This window comes from Polistes canadensis, unplaced genomic scaffold, assembly GCF_001313835.1.
Source record: "Polistes canadensis isolate GaletaPanama2010 unplaced genomic scaffold, ASM131383v1 scaffold_75, whole genome shotgun sequence".
Taxonomy (NCBI): domain Eukaryota; kingdom Metazoa; phylum Arthropoda; class Insecta; order Hymenoptera; family Vespidae; genus Polistes; species Polistes canadensis.
In genome coordinates this window covers 436,081-453,315 of record NW_014569622.1, presented here as the reverse complement: position 1 = coordinate 453,315, position 17,235 = coordinate 436,081, and the positions used below count along the sequence as shown (strand labels likewise).

General features: G+C 29.2%; 1 protein-coding gene across 6 annotated transcripts; it reads left to right on the top strand.

The window, feature by feature from the left end:
- Nucleotides 1–1,472: 1,472 nt before the first annotated feature.
- LOC106786534 (moesin/ezrin/radixin homolog 1) lies at nucleotides 1,473–16,202 on the top strand. 6 transcript variants are annotated; one of them, XM_014748024.1, is made up of 11 exons: nucleotides 1,473–1,814; nucleotides 2,068–2,247; nucleotides 8,580–8,603; nucleotides 9,917–9,949; nucleotides 12,880–13,002; nucleotides 13,521–13,793; nucleotides 13,926–14,255; nucleotides 14,486–14,728; nucleotides 14,833–15,008; nucleotides 15,119–15,338; nucleotides 15,855–16,202. In XM_014748024.1, exons 1-11 carry the CDS (start codon nucleotides 1,794–1,796, stop codon nucleotides 16,017–16,019), a joined length of 1,788 nt encoding a protein of 595 aa, XP_014603510.1. In that variant the 5' UTR covers nucleotides 1,473–1,793; the 3' UTR covers nucleotides 16,020–16,202. The 6 variants fall into 6 exon arrangements, with proteins under 6 accessions (XP_014603510.1, XP_014603509.1, XP_014603511.1 ...); XM_014748023.1 differs by lacking the exon at nucleotides 9,917–9,949 and adding an exon at nucleotides 5,443–5,553; XM_014748025.1 differs by lacking the exon at nucleotides 9,917–9,949.
- The last annotated feature ends 1,033 nt before the right edge of the window (nucleotides 16,203–17,235 follow it).

Genomic DNA, 17,235 nt, shown 5'->3' with positions numbered 1-17,235 from the left:
AAGCGAGTAAAGCAGTTTCCCTATGAGACATCAACGGATATAAGTTTTTATTAATAGACAGACGCTTTCCGAGTACGTTTGGCTTCGCTGTCGTCGAATACACATATACATATAGATTGGAGTTACGGATTTAAACGTCAACGACAAAAGCTCAAGTAGAGAGAGAGATATCGTAGGTTCAACGAACGTGGACAGTCCTAGATAATAAAAAGGGGAATGCTAGACGAAGAGAGTATGCACAGGCACACCTCACTCACATCACGCGGTGGATCTCGGTCACGCGGATTTGCATTATAACTTGTCCTTTCCTTCCAATATGGAGACTCCCTAGTAAACACACATATTTATATACGCGTGTGTGCGTGTCCAGCATCATTCGCAGGACCGTACCTACACATTTTTTTACTATTCTTCTGTTTCTTTGTTTTAATACTCCAAATGGACATTGAATATAATTGAATGTAATATTTGTATCATATTTTATTTTTATTAATATTATTTGGATATGTTTGTTTCAGGTTAATTAACTTAACCGTCCACGTGAGAAGAAAAAATACAGCAGCCACCATGCCGAAGTCGGTACGTGTTCCATTTCGATTATATTCCGATTGTATATATCGATTATATCGATGTTTGAAATGCCGCAAAGGAATTCCTGTGTGATAGATACTTTTAAGTTGTATATGTCAAGTATTTGATAAAAACATTTAAGTATGTATATATATATTTATAATCTCTTATGCATGCTTATTTTTCTCGTGACTTTGAATTTTTGTTGGCACAGCGAAATGTTAATTGCATACGACACAGACCGTGCGTGGATTTGACAGGAAATGTGAAAAAGGAGGAGAAGAAGCGTTTATTATCACACCTTTTACGTAAATTATGCAGGCTGGTAACGTTACAAGATCGAACGTATTGGAATTTAAGCGGAGGATGAAAAAAAATAGAATTTTTGTTGAACACCTTCTTAACACATTTATATATATAAACGTAACATATACAAGTTAGATTATTTTAACGAAAATATTACAATGATTGCTTATAAGTAGAACGAATATTGATAAATGCTTCTAATTAAAGGTTATATACCTGTATATATACGTGTATATACATGTATGCATCGAACGAAATATCATTTAAAATTTAGTCTCGTAAGAACGATTACGTAAATCGTTTATAAGCATCCCTTAAATGCACATCAAATCATAATCATTCTCGTAGCATCATAAAAGAAGCTTACATGAGAAGAAAAAAAATGATTATTTCATTTGACACACTGTGTATTACCGGGCTCAACGCTGATTGGTCAAGCGACGCGAACCGGCTTCTCACGTGACCACGCTGTCATCTCTCTCTCTCTCTCTTTCTTTCTTTCCTTCTTTCTTTCTTTCTTCTCTTTCTCTATCGAATGAGTTAGCAAGGTGGCGCTCTTATCTTATATTAGGTTAGGTCGTCGAAGGAGGAATGAGTGAGTGAGTGAGTGAGAAAGAACGACGTGTTGCATCGAAAAGAGCGGGTTGAGGGGAGGAAAAGGAAAGACGCTGCCGGTTGTACTTGGCCCATTGTTCCAACGGCAAGTGACGAGAACGGAACGTGAAACGTGAAATTATTTAGACGACGCCTTCGCCACGTACACATTAAAACGAATAATACTCGATCATCTTTATTTTCCTGTCAATGTAAAAAAAGGAATAATTAATATTTAGAAGTACGTTTCGCGATATTTTTTCTTTTTCTTTTTATATATCTTGTGCATAGTCTAATTAATTCGTACTGCCAGATCCAACGCCATGGTTGCCGGTACAAAACTGGTAAGTTTGTTGAATTCGTGTCGTATTATGTGATTTTATTATAATAATTATTTTGTTCGTCGTCGTTGTGTGCATGTCATTTTTTTTTTATTAAACGCATAACGTCGTTCTAGAACTTTTATCTTCTTCCAAAATTTGAAATAGGATTTTAAACGTTTGGCGTCTTTCGACTGATGGAAGGCGTCACCCATTATATTTTTGCACACATTTTAAATCTTGATTTAATTTGCTTTATTTCATGTTCTACCTAAAGATGAACGTCAGGGTGACGACGATGGACGCCGAGCTGGAGTTTGCCATCCAGCAGACGACCACCGGCAAACAACTTTTTGATCAAGTAGTTAAGACAATTGGTCTACGTGAAGTTTGGTTCTTTGGGCTTCAATACACCGACAATAAGGGTGATCTAACATGGATCAAATTGTACAAAAAGGTAGGACAACTGTACTTTCTTCTATAACTTATCTTTTATTTTCGATTAAGAACAATAATGTTGTTTAAAGTTCTCTTTCGACAAGATAGAAAGCGATTACCAAAAGAGTTTTTATGTATTCGTATTTAGAGAGTTAGATAATGTAGAACGATTATTATTTCATTGTACTTATTTATTAGCTATTAAGTATAGTACTAGTTAAGAGTATTTAGCTTATTCATCTGAATAATAATCATCATAATTGATATCATTCGCATATCATTGAATTATATATTATAAGTGCTATTTTTTTCACAGCGATTAATAAGATTTACCTGACGTAATAGAAATTTTAAAACTGCTATTAATGTGAAGTAACAGAAAAAGATGTCTAGCAAGTATAATTGATTCTAAAACTATTAATCTTCGTGTTTTATTATTTTTTTTAATGAAAATCTTTAGCCAACTTGGATCAAAGAACGTTTTTCAAGTAATTAGAAGCACATACAGATGTGTAGCATTTTACATCTTTCTCTCTTTTTTTCTCTCTCTCTCTCTCTCTCTCTCACACAATCACTCTCTAGAAAACCTTAATTGGATTCTTGTCGTTTCTGTGATAGCAACGAGAGAGAAAGAGAGAAGCATCGATGACGAAGAATGACGTCATCAGCGTGCGTGTACTCGATTTTTTTTTCCTCGTTTCTTATAAAACATCTGCCATTATATGGTTTTCTTCACTGATACATATGCGTGCAGAGACACTATCGTTGACCTGTTTTTGTTAAATGACTTTGCGTAGAATTAAGAAAAGAATATTACCTCATAATATTACTATATTATCTTAACGAATTAATTCTTTTTCTTTCTTCTTTTTCTTCATCTTCTTCTGACCGTGAGAAGATTTCAAGAAACAAAAATATATTTATGATAAGATAAAAAGAAGGTTCGCAAATGAAGAAAACAGAAAATAATTTTATTTCGCATCCGAGTATCATCGTTAGCAATCTCGAAGAATTTTTAACATTTTTTTTTTTTATAAGGATCTTGAAACGCGTTCCTCGCCTTTTATGACGACCAGTACGTCTTCGTTCACCATGCAATTTTCTTTCTTCGTTGTATTATAATCATAAAATGTAAAAGAAAGAAGGAAATTCATTAAGTTTTTTTACGATAAAATTTTCAAATTTTCTACTATAAATTCGTAAATTGCAAATGTATTGTAATAATCAATCATATGTTTTATATATATATATTTCACATATTAAATTATAAATTGTCTATTACAAATATTTTTCAATTAGATATTATATATCGTCTTTTTCTTATTTTCAACGTTTGCAAAGATCATATTCGAAACGATAGAGAATAGAATGCATATCATTGACGATAAGTTTTGAGTACAGTTGCAAAAATATGAGACCAAAGTATTTGGTATTCGATCGATGAACAGTTATAAGGAGAAGGTATATACATATATACACACATACACACACATATGCAGTATAGACTCTCTTCTTCATACATAAAAATACTCAAGGCTTTCACCGACCTGTTGAAGTCTCGATTTTTCTATCTCTTTCTCCCTCTTTCGCTCTTGCTCTCGTCTTCATTACGTATTGTCTTTCCTTTTCTCTAACGTGTAAGTACATGTACACGTATTTTTACACGCATACCTTTTTATCCGGTTTCACATATCCCCCCCCCCCTCCCACACACTTCTTTTATTTTCATATATATGTTTGTGTACATGAGTATGTTTTTTCTCTTTTTTTTTTCTTTTTTTTTTTTCCCCACGACAAAAGGCGACCTGCCCTAGAGACTTCCGGCACACAACGGCCAACCTACTTTTCTAAGCGTCGATTCTAACTCGGGACAGGAAGCGGAAGATTTTCGTGTAGTACAAGTGGTTTTGTCTCTTCCGTTTCTATTCTTGCATAGTTGCTATCTTTCAAACAACAAAATACACATATACTTGTATAATGAGTAAAAGGAGAATATTCATAGCATCACTATCAATTTAAAAAAAACATTGATATTTTCTTGTAACACACAATGTTCCTAAATTTGTATACACATAAACATATTTTTCAAATTGATATTAATTTAATTACAAACTAATATTTTATTGTAAGAGAAGTATAATTAAATATAAATGATAAGGAAAATTGTTTTCACAAGGGTGTGCTTAATCGTCTGGAAAGTATCAAAAGAAAGCCAGCCAAGTATTTTACTCATAAAAATAATCATAGTGTTTTTATTATATCTCGCGTGAGATCAATTTTTATTATTATTTAATTAAAATTATATTTCTCTCTAACAATAAAGTTTAACTCACTATATGGATTTAAGTTGTTGGAATAGATAATTAGCCTTAGATGAGAGGAACTCTTCCAGACTCTTTTATCTTATCTGTGAAATATGAATTTGTTGAAAGAGAAAGAGAATCTTTCCTGTGAACAAGTTTTATCATGGTCCAGAGAAATTCATCTTATTCTCGTTTTCTCTTCCCTTCTAAAAAAAAAAAAGAAAAAAAAAACATCATTTAGTTTAAATTATATGTAGATATCCGTAGAATTTTTATTAGACTTCATTAGATCATAATTTAAAGTATAAATTTCAATGTATAAAATTAGTTAAACGAGAAATGAAAAAAATTCTAATCGTACTCATACACACATATTTTACACGTAGATTGCTAATTGTAGATTGATAACAAAAGAAAGTATATTTGCATATCCGATCGCGATTAGAAGTACCCTTAATTATTAACAAACATTTTCAATCGAGATCTAAAGCAAACTCTCTCTCTCTCTTTTTCTTTCTTTTTTAAAGTACGCATCGATTAGATACGCTAATTATTTTATTCCATAATATTGTAGATAACAAAATGTATTGTTGCATTAGAGCAAGATAGGCTATTAGTGATTCTTATCTCTATCTTTCTATCTCACTTTTTCTCTTTTCTGTAGGATCATGAATGATAAGAACAATTGTTCATGAATTTGTTTCGAATTTTCTTCTCTTATTTTCGTTAACTGCTTATTAAAGTAATTTCTCCCCCTCTCTCTCTCTCTCTCTCTCTCTCTCTAACCCCCTTCCCATCTCAACAGAATTGTCGTAAATGTAGCAAAAAAGTTGTTACGAAGCTCTTGTATAAATTGGATTTTATTTAAAAATAAAAATAAAATACTTTGATGCTCGATCGATTGTATACAGCCGGAAAGTGCAATAACGAGAGTCGTCAAGAAGGAAGTTAAAAAGAAGGTACGAAAATTAAGAGGCTACTCGGACTCTGACACCGATGACGACGATTTCGAAGACGATCTGGTAAGCCGTGTATCTTAAAAAGAAGACTCTCTGTTTATTTATTTATTCCTTTCTCTTTCTCTTTCTCTCTTGAGAGATAGGGATAGAGAGAGAGAGAGAGAGAGAGAAAGAAAGAGAAAGAGAGTATGATGAATCCTGTTCATACAGGAAGTGTAAAGAATCTATATATCTTTCTACATATATAAGGAAATTAAAAGAAAGAGAGAAATCGTCGACTTTCTTTAATGGGAATCCATCCAACAAGTAATCAAGTTCGAGCTGAGCTTCCGTTAATTCAACGAGCAATCTTAACTGATGGATTTTTAGCCCTAATTTTGTTTACTCAACGTCCACTTTAAGGATTTAATTTTAATGTTAATTTTTTACTTATTGAGAAACAGCATTTATTATTGAAAATATAAGCGCGATAATAATTTTATAAATGTTGAAGAATTAACAGAACTACAAATTTTAGCGTTCATTCTGTTAATGTTAATTAATTAGATATTTTCTATGTATAGTTTGATGTAATACACGTGGATAAGGCCCAACCAAACAATTCTTCTAACTACTCGTGCAAATAATACTTGTGGCCTTTCCAAGGTACTTCATACTTAACTGAAAACGAACGGCAATGAGTGTTATGCAAATAGGCAAGGACTGGTTTTTCTCTCTCTCTCTCTCTCTCTCTTCTTCTTCCCTCGGTATATTGGTTTCTTAAAAAGAAGAGAAACAGACAGGTTGTGTGTTTCTTATTTCTCTTCTTCTTCTTCTTACTTCGAGCAATGCTTGCTTCCTCGAATGGTTTAAACACTGAAAGAGAGTTTTTACCTTTTTTCCTCCAACATTTCAAAGGATTACTGAACGCGTCGTTTAATTTATCTTAATTTTTCTTCAAAGAACATGAAGAAGAAGAAGGAATATTAAAATGAAAAAAAAAATGGCTCTTTATATTTGTACATTTTTTATTCAAATTTGTATTTTCAAATATGCCATTTAATTTGAGGAAAAGAAATATATTTATTTTAATTTATAATTAGTTTCATTGGTATTTTTTTCTTTGGTAAAAATATTACTATACGTACTTTGAAATTGAATGTGTTGTTTATTCGAGTTTAGTTTAAAGCAACGAAGACTATAAACGAACTTTACTAAGCTTTTGCTTATCGCAGTAAAATGGCTGTGATAAAAGTCCGGGATAAGCATAAGGGGGAATAATAATTTTAAACTACGGCTTCTCCATTGTTCTTAATTTTTTATTTATACTTTTGATTCATGCTATGATTCCTACTAAAGATTGCTTTCTACGAAAGTATTACACATGATCGACAAACAATTATATTTCTATAATTGATAATGAACTATTTGGATGTTTGTTACTTCCAGAAAATAATTGTATTTTATTTTATTTTTTTGTGTGTGTATTTATTTATTGAGAAACAATATTTGGATAATATATAGTTGAAAAGGAAAATGTAATGATAATTTGTAAATCTAACAGAATGAGAAAAACCAAAAATATTGCATTTTGATAATATTTCCAAAAATATATGTTTATTTTATTTTATCTTTAATTACATTCGATATAAAACATCTTGATTTTTCTTTTGGTCACATGTTAACCTTTTAAGCAACGAGAAAGGTCACAGTTTACATAATATATATAATTTTGCGTGAATCACTAAAGCCATTCGCATTCGTCGTTCTAAATTACTCTTGCAATAGGAAATAATACGAATTCTTAGTGTTTTAGAAGGACGTTAAAAACCATTTTGAAAATAATTATAACATCTGGAATGAAAAATCCTCTCGTCGTTACACGAGATTATTCTATTATCTCGTGATGAAACGTTCGTTAATAATATTTTTTCTAATATCGTTAAGTTAGATTTCCTATCGATTTCAGTGTTCCCGTTTGTACAATGACGTGGCTACGGATTTAGTTGGATTATTATTTTATGTATTTTTTTTTCTTACTATAAATGATATACACTCTGGTTATCTTTCTTTCTCTTTTTATTTTTTTTTATTTTACTGGTAACAGATTGGAAATTATTTATTGTTCGTAGATCATTTCTACTGTGGTTTTTTAGTTTTGTAGATTATTTTTTTAATTGTACTTTTTTGTTTTTTATTTTTCATACTTTTTAAGATTTGCTGTTGTTCAGATAGTAAAACTGTTATATACAAGTCCTAAACAATTTCTGATTAATTTTATATTTTTAATTAGAATTTTTTTGTAGAAAAAATTGAAGAAAAAAAAAAGGTCAAGTCATGATTTTCTAAGTTTAAGTATCATAGAAATAATCGATTGAATAGAAACGGAATAGTTTAAAGGATTGAGAATTCTTACATTAGAGAGAAAATGCACTTCTAACGATCGCAAGGTTGTCGGCTATCTTTTTTATTAACTTAAATCGGATCAGAGAATAGATTTTCTCTATTATACGTTTTAGAGAGAGAGAGAGAGAGAGAGAGAGAGAGAAAGAAAGAGAGAGGATGTTAAAATATTATTTTTTGTTTCTCTAACATATTGAGCGAGATTAAAACGTCCTTCGTTTTAAATGACGTGTTTTAACACGTTAGATTTTCATTTTAATAATACAGATAATAAATGCATCCGACTTGTTTTTTCTTTTTTTTTTTTTTTGTTTAAACCATCGTTTATTTCGTAAACGTGTATAACATTTAAATATCATTTAAATTACGATGAATTTTATTACATATTAAAATATATTAAATAAGTGTATTAATTAATATTAATATATACAGAGTGTTCCAGTTTTGTTCACTCTGTATATTACATTTTGATGAATATATCGATATATGCAGGAATGAATTAATACGATCATATAGTTGATACCAATGGAATATCATTCGTATATACATATATAAAAAGAGATAAAAAAAATATATATATATGTATATGTATGGACACATAGGAAAGTAATAGAAATTATTAATTGGATTATGTAACATTTGCCATATTTATTTATCATATTTTCATTCTTTGAACGCATGCCGACCACAATACTAACAACTGGAAGTATGGACTTCCGTTCTTGTCTAGGGTAAGTTACCGTAACTTTAATTATCATTTTAAGTTCGTCTCCTGTTAATAATAATAACACTTTATTAAGAAATATAGTTTATTTAATGATAGCCTATATATATATAAATATATTACATGTACGTAATCAATTGATAATCTAAGATGACTACTATGCATGGTATTTTATCGGCAAATGATTCAATCATCATTTGGTGGTAGTGATATTTCACGAATGAAACAACTGCATTTCTTACACACATTCCTTAATTTGTGTTAATTACAAAAACGATTTAACTACATTTATTTCATTATTTATTTATTATACACAATAATATGTTTAATTAGATATATAGATCCTGCCATTTGTTTCAAGTCTAAGTATTACTTTTCTTTTTTATTTATATATATATATATTTTTTTTTTTGAATATAGAATAAAAAAAAATATTTCTAATTGGTCGTGAAAAACAAAAGTTACCTCGTGCAATAATAATTTTGATACTTGTTCGATTAAATTTTGAAATTAATTTAATACATATAAGAAAATGTTTTTAAATATTATATACATGTAAATAGAAATCCTAGATTCTGTTTTTACCTGTAGAATTAAAACGTCTCTTAAAGCTATGACAGTAGAGATTATTAGGAATACAATGGTAAGGAGTTTCCCCAATGACATAATCTTCCCACGCAGTCTCTTCATTTATTATTCACGAAAATCATACTAAAGAGAGAAACACACAGATATGTAGTCAACGTTAAAATATTATTTATATCCATTTGATATCCTATTCGAGATGTTATACGTCAAAACTTTTCGCTTATTCATTTTTTTCTTCTTTTTCGTTTCCTCCTTCAATGCCAATATGTTGGGTAATATTTCATTCGGGTGATAATATATAATTTATTTATTAATTTAAATCGTTAAATATATATATACACAAAAAGAGATAATGAATCAATTTAATTTTAAATTAGACGTATCTTCGATAAAGGTTAGTCAATGGAAAAGTTAGTCTACGAATTAGATGAAGTTTTGAATCAATGCTTTTTTGCGAGTCTCACACTCAATATATTTTTTATATAATTTTTACCAATTAGTAAATTAATCTACGGTCTAAGTAATAATTAATCAATGATTTATGAGTCTACGAATAAGACGAAATTTTAAGTCAATGATTTTGCGCGAATTTTCAATTCGATACGTCGATTAAATTAATCGAATCTAATATTATCCAACATTAAAATCTCGCGATTAACTTTATTTTTGGTATACTGAAAAAAAAAACAAATAACAGACGGATGACCAATACATATTGATAAATAATTTCAGGTGGTACCTTGCGGTCTTCGAAAGATCTTTCACGTAAGAATAAGTTATTAGAATTATTTTGTCCTTTCGTTTATATAGTTATATATATATTTATTTTTTTTAAATAAATCAATAATTAATTAATTAATTCATCCATTAATTAATTATGACTATGCGAATCCCTCGAACGAGATCCAGAAGAAGCGCCAAGATTCGAAATCCTTGAACAGAATTCAATGTATATTTGAATTTTTCTCTCTAATATTTTGTTGTTTTTGTTTTAATAGTTATTATACTTTTTGTCTTGTCCATTATATTTCTATTTTAAAACACCGCGTTGTTTATTCTATTCGTATATATCTTTAGCAATAATGACACAATTCTCGGTAGAATTAATCACTAATCAAGCAAAACTACCAATCTTTTATAACAGTGAATAAGTGTGTGAGTTTAATCATTGTTTACTTGTCTTACATAGTTCTTTTTATATTTCTTTTCTTTTTTTATTTCTTTTTGGCGTGCCATATAAACTTGATTTCCTTAGCTATCAATCCGTAACTTGTCATGTTTTATTGCTGTGTGGATATTTTCAATGTTGAAATAAAAAAAAAAAAAAAAAAAAAGAATGAGAAATATTTCATACATATAAATACCTCCAATCTTAATTATTTTCAATGTTAAGAAGGATAATTGTTAAAATAATAACAATAATAATAAAAGATTTAAAATTGGAATAAAAACGTGTCGAGGTAACGTAAGAAGGTTCGACATTTTGGCGCACGCGTTTATCAAATGACACGTGTAGAGATTATAAACACGCGGGATTAAATATCTTAAATTGATTTTTCTTCTTCTTTTTTTGTTTCTTTTTTTCTTTCTTTTTTTTATTTTAATTATATTACATTGTGTTTTTTTACGTAATTCAAGTATGCATATACGTACGTACGTACATACGTATTTACGTCAGGATCGACGACGAATTAGAAAAAAATTAATGTATTATTCGTTAAATAATCATAAATTAGTTTATAATTTATCTCTAATGATCTTGACGTTAATTTATTTACCCACGCGCAATTTAAAATTTTAAAAAACATCTCTCCACACGTATCTCGCACGCTAAAAAATGGTTAAAATATCATATTGAAATAATTTAATAGTACAATACAATAATTTGTTTATTTATTTATTTATAAATAAATTGGGTAGTAGGACTAATGAAGTGATGTTGAATTTTTTTTATAATCGACAAAATACTGAAACCCAATAAAAAAGAAATAAAAGATAAAAATTATAGATCATTTTTTCAAGAGAAATATTTTATCCAAATTTTTTTACAAGCTTTTACTTGCTTTTTGCTTTTATATAAATACATTTATTTATTCGGAAAATTCTTCATATTTTTTTTTTCTTTTTTATTAAGATTTTTCTTACGTAAACGCAATTACCTCTACTGCACAATTATAATTATATAAAAAAGAAGAAACAAAAAAGAATAGAGAGAAGAGAAGAGAGAAAGAAAAAATGGTGTCATCGGCATTGAACTGAGATCTGTGTTGCCAGTCGTACGATCAAGGCGATCATGTTAATATCGTTTCTTTTTCTCTCTCTTCCTCTCATGGATGAGACAATACTTTAAGAGTCTATGTTTTACCAAGGCAAACCATTAAAAATATACTCGTGTCCTTTTTTTTTTTTTTTTTAATTTTATTTCTTCCTTTTTTAATCCAATAATGTCAAGAACACAATCGTCTATTATACATCGTTTTATCATCATCATTATCATCATCATCATTATCATCCAAAATATTTCCAAATAAAAATGGTACCCCACAAAAATATTGATCGTATCGCAAATTGATTAAAAAAAAATGTGTTCACAATTAATCAAGATATTTATTATTACGTTATATAAATACATTTAATTTGTTTTTACTTTTTCCTTTTCTTTCATCTTTTCCGACAATCGTTTCAAACACTCGTAACTACATTTTATTTTTAATAGCAAATTAATGTAGTTTCAAGTATTTTTGTCATTTTTTCTCTTACCAAACCTTCCTCCCACCCACTACCCTCTTTCAATAATACATCCTTTACCTTTTAAAATAAAAATTCTATCGTCAAGTTTTCTTGTAGATATTCTTGATAAGATTTAGAGGTATAACACATAGATTATTATTAAGAAATATATAGGAACTATAATAATAGTATTTTTTTTCTTATCAATCATTCAAATATAATTACTCAATCCAAATATTCTATCGATGGATATGCATTTATGTCTCCCTAAGGCCCCAACCCCACCCACCTCTCTATTCCTTATCGATTAAAAAATTATATATTTATTTATGTATGTATGATAATTCTTTTCTTGCATGTCACTGCAACAAACAACAATCCAAAGATCAATCGTCATGTTTTATTGTTTAATTTATAATTGTAATCATGAAAATTATATGCGTATAATAAATGCACAAGTTTGCACGTTTTGTTGTATATTTAAAATGATAGATGAGTGAGTTTATCATTTGATTTGATTTTCTTTTTCTTCTACCTTTGTGTTTGATCAAATGTTATCGCAAATAAAAATAATAACACACGTAGTTGATTTATATTATCGAGTATAGATGTAGGATTCGTGAAAGAAAATTGGGCTGTTAGATTGACTGGACTCTAATCGTCGAGTAATCCAGTACCACCGGTCACAATTCTTCCACGAATGCTTATTTTTATTGAATGGAGGTGTTCGCTCCCACATATCTATAGGGTGAACCAAATAATTAATAGTTTACAAAGTCTTAATAAAAAATAAGTAATCGATTTGGAAAAATTAATTCAATGATATCAAGTCTTCTTAGAAACGTTTGGTCCACCCCGTAAATGCGCATATATATATATATATATATATGTGTGTGTGTATTTGAATATGATATTATTTTGATGAAACTTTATTTTCATTTATTGTTATCAATTAATTATTACAGGTGATGAACCAGGAGGTCAAAAAGGAGACGCCATTGCAGTTCAAGTTTCGCGCAAAATTTTATCCCGAAGATGTTGCAGAGGAAATCATACAGGATATTACACTTCGTCTATTTTACCTTCAGGTGGGTGAGGAAAAGTAACGCGTTATTATATCTAATTAAAGATTTTTGTTGTGAGATTTTCCTTTTTTAACCTAAGAGAAATAAAAAAAAAACAATAATCTTTGTATTGTTATATAAGATATGAGATTAAAAAAGATCTTGCAATTTATCATAGAAATTAGAGAGTAAAGGAGAATATGAAAACTGGTACTCTCTTGCAAGTTGTAATAATCTCTCTCCCACCTTCTCTTTTATTTTATGCATGTAATGCACGACTTTGATAATTCACTTTTCTAATGAAAAGTCTAATCTCTATGATTTATCAATAAAGATCGTTCGGCTATTACATTGTTAATTAGACTGTTACATTAGATGAATAATTGCATATGGAGGAACATTTCGATGGTCGAATGAAATATTAATTATTATCTATCCTATATCTGGTTGTTTCTTTGTTATGGTTTGAGAATCTTTAAATAATACGTTTAGAAATATACAAGTGTTTTTCTTTTATATAAAATAAATTTCTCTTATTCCAGGTGAAAAACTCTATTCTATCAGATGAAATTTACTGCCCACCTGAAACATCCGTTTTGCTAGCATCTTACGCGGTTCAAGCAAGACACGGTGATTTCCAAAAAGGAATACATACTCCTGGATTTTTAGCTAACGATCGTTTATTACCCCAACGCGTTGTCGATCAACATAAAATGAGTAAAGAAGAATGGGAGAGTTCGATAACCAATTGGTGGCAAGAACACCGTGGTATGTTGAGAGAGGATGCTATGATGGAATACTTGAAGATTGCTCAGGTGATAAATGACAAAAATTTATATCATCATATCTATAGATTAATTCAATTATTTTCATTTATATTTGAAGATTCTTATCTTTTTAATTTTCATTTATTAATTAAATCTTTTCTTTTTCTGTGTGTTATCTAGGACTTAGAAATGTATGGAGTTAATTATTTCGAGATTCGTAATAAAAAAGGAACAGAATTGTGGTTGGGTGTCGATGCTTTAGGCTTGAATATTTACGAAAAGGACGATAAGCTTACTCCTAAAATTGGTTTCCCTTGGTCGGAGATAAGAAATATTTCTTTTAACGAAAAGAAATTTATTATTAAACCGATAGATAAGAAGGCACCAGACTTTGTCTTCTTTGCTACAAGAGTGAAAATTAATAAGAGAATTTTGGCACTTTGTATGGGCAATCATGAATTATATATGCGTAGACGTAAACCTGATACCATTGATGTTCAACAAATGAAGGTATTTAGAGATATACACGCATAAATAAATGTATACACATATTTAATAGAAGTTTTGAAATATTACTTTTCATTTTGATAAAAATCTACCTATGATTATTTGATTAATTTGCTACTTTTGAGTGCCGTGATAATAGAATATCGAATGAGGGCATTATCTCTAGATAAATTTTATAAGTTAAGAATCATTCTACTGTAAGTTTTCAACGTACGTGGTAATATTTTTTCAAGGCTCAAGCCAGAGAGGAAAAAATCGCCAAACAACAGCAAAGGGAGAAATTGCAATTGGAAATAGCGGCGAGAGAACGCGCAGAAAAGAAACAACAGGAGTACGAAGAAAGGCTAAGAAATATGGCCGAAGAAATGGATAGGCGACAGGCTGAATTGAATGAAGCTCAAGAAATGATAAGACGTTTGGAAGAACAATTGAAACAGTTACAAGCTGCTAAGGAGGAATTGGAAGACCGTCAAAAGGTTTATTTCATTCTAAATATTTGTTACGATTATTATAATAATGATAATGATTACGTATTTATGAGTATATATTTTTTACTAAAATGTATATTTTTATTCAATAGGAATTGACGGCAATGATGGAGAAATTAGAACTTTCTCATGAAATGGAAGCAGCAGAACGTGCCAAGTTGGAACAAGAAATCAGAGCTAAGCAAGAGGAAGTACAACGCATACAATCTGAAGTAGAAGCAAAAGATGCTGAAGCTAGGAGATTGCAGGAAGAGTTTGAAGCTGCCAAGTACTCATTGTTTTTATTGATTTATTTAATTAATTATTCTTATTTATTATAATGTTCACATGATTTACCGTTTATATAAACTAACAATGTTTTATTATTTCATCTTCGAGTAGACTCAGGCAAGAGGAAGCAGATCGTGCTTTCCAAGCTAATACGACTCCTCATCATCATCACGTAGAAGAAAATGAGGAAGGAGAAGAAGAAGGTGAAGATGAGGTTCCCCATGGTGATGTTACTAAAGATCTTGCTACGGACGAATCAATAATTGATCCTGTCGAAGAGAGACGTACTTTGGCTGAAAGAAATGAACGTCTTAACGATCAATTGAAGGTATTATTCATATATAATATAATTAATCAATTGTTATTGTCTATTTTTTTAATCTTTAATATTATCATTATATTCATTACGTTTAAATAGATATATGAAGTGAAGCTTCAGTTTTTTATGTTGCTAACTTTATTGAATTTTATTAGATTTTATTATTCAAAATCTATAAATGATTTAATTACCATTAAGAAGATACATGAACGGTCCAGGATAGTTTGTTCGTTGTCATCAAAGCTCGGTTGATAACGGACAAACTATCTTGGACCGTTCATTTGTCTTCTTAACGTTAATACTTATACACACACAAATTCATTGAAACATTTATTTCGCATGCTCAATCGATATTTCTCCATTTCTCCCTTACCACTCAAATACCGCGTTCTTTTCAAAACCTTTCACTTTTTGCTTGATTTATACATTTTTTGGTTCTCTCCCAAAAGAAGTTTGATTTCAAAAAATCATTGTACAAAATAATTTTAGGATATGTATTTATCAATTTGATTTATTGTTTTATAGGCATTGAAGCAAGATCTAGCACAATCACGAGACGAAACTAAGGAAACTGTTATGGATAAAATCCACAGGGAAAATGTTCGTCAAGGACGTGACAAATATAAAACGCTTCGTGAAATTCGTAAGGGAAATACCAAACGTCGTGTCGATCAATTTGAGAATATGTAAAATATGTGCGTATATTTATCAGCACGCCCGGAATGCATTTTTATTATCTCATTTTTTTGAATTTCATCCGTTCTGTATATCTTATTATACGGAATAATATTATTATTGCACATAAGAGAGAGAAAGAGATAGAAAAAGAAAAAGAGAGAGAAAGAAAAAAAGAGAGAGGGAGAAAGAGAGAGAGAGAGAGAGAGAGAGAGAGAAAGTGAAAGAAAGTGAAATAGAGAGAGAGAGAGAGAGAGAGAGAGAAAGTGAAATAGAGAGAAAGAGAGAGAAAGATAGATAAGAGGATTCAATATCCTAAGTATATTATTATTAATATTAATATTATTATTATTATTATTATTATTATTATTATCACTTAGATTGATTATTATCGTCATTCCTTTGAAAAAAAAATTTATTTTATTATAATTGATCTTAATTCTTTCTTTGTGCCACGTCAAACATTAATAATTGATCCCTTTTTTTTTTTATATCATAGCAATTTATATAATCCTATAGCATTGGGACACACACATACACACACACATTAATCATTCTCATCGTTAAAATATATTCAAAATTCCAGAGAATTTAATTAAAAGCAAGAAAAAAATACATTAATTATGGCAACGAATCTAAAAACTCTGAAATTTATTTATAGAGAAAAAAAAGAAAGAAAAAAAAGGAACACGACGAACAATTTTATTATATTACTACGATATCTTCCAAATATGCTTCCACGTATTATTAATTATGAGATTGAATTATCTCCAAGTCTTTTTAAGCGTTTTGAGATGGATCTATATCAATTTGTGCTGTATTTTTTCTCTCGCCGATATTAGAGTTGTAATAATTATTACTATCTCAGTTGGTATGTTTTTCTTTTTCTTCTTTTTTATATTCTTCTTTATTTTTGTAAGTAAATCTCAAAAAAAGAAAAGTAATAATACTTTCAATATTTGTTAGAATAAATAGTATTTGGCAATAAAAACTAACTTACTCTCTCGTAGCAGTTATGTTTAGCTATTTTTTATCTGCGTTCTCGTACTCGCATTTGCTATTATTCTTATTTTCGAGAATGTGCTAAGAATATCATTATTATTAACTATTAATTAATATTAATTGTTGTTATTATTATTATTATTATTATTATTATTATTATTATTATTATTATTATTATTACTATGCTCTATGTTCTTGCATGTTTTACATCCTACTTTCTATAAAGATA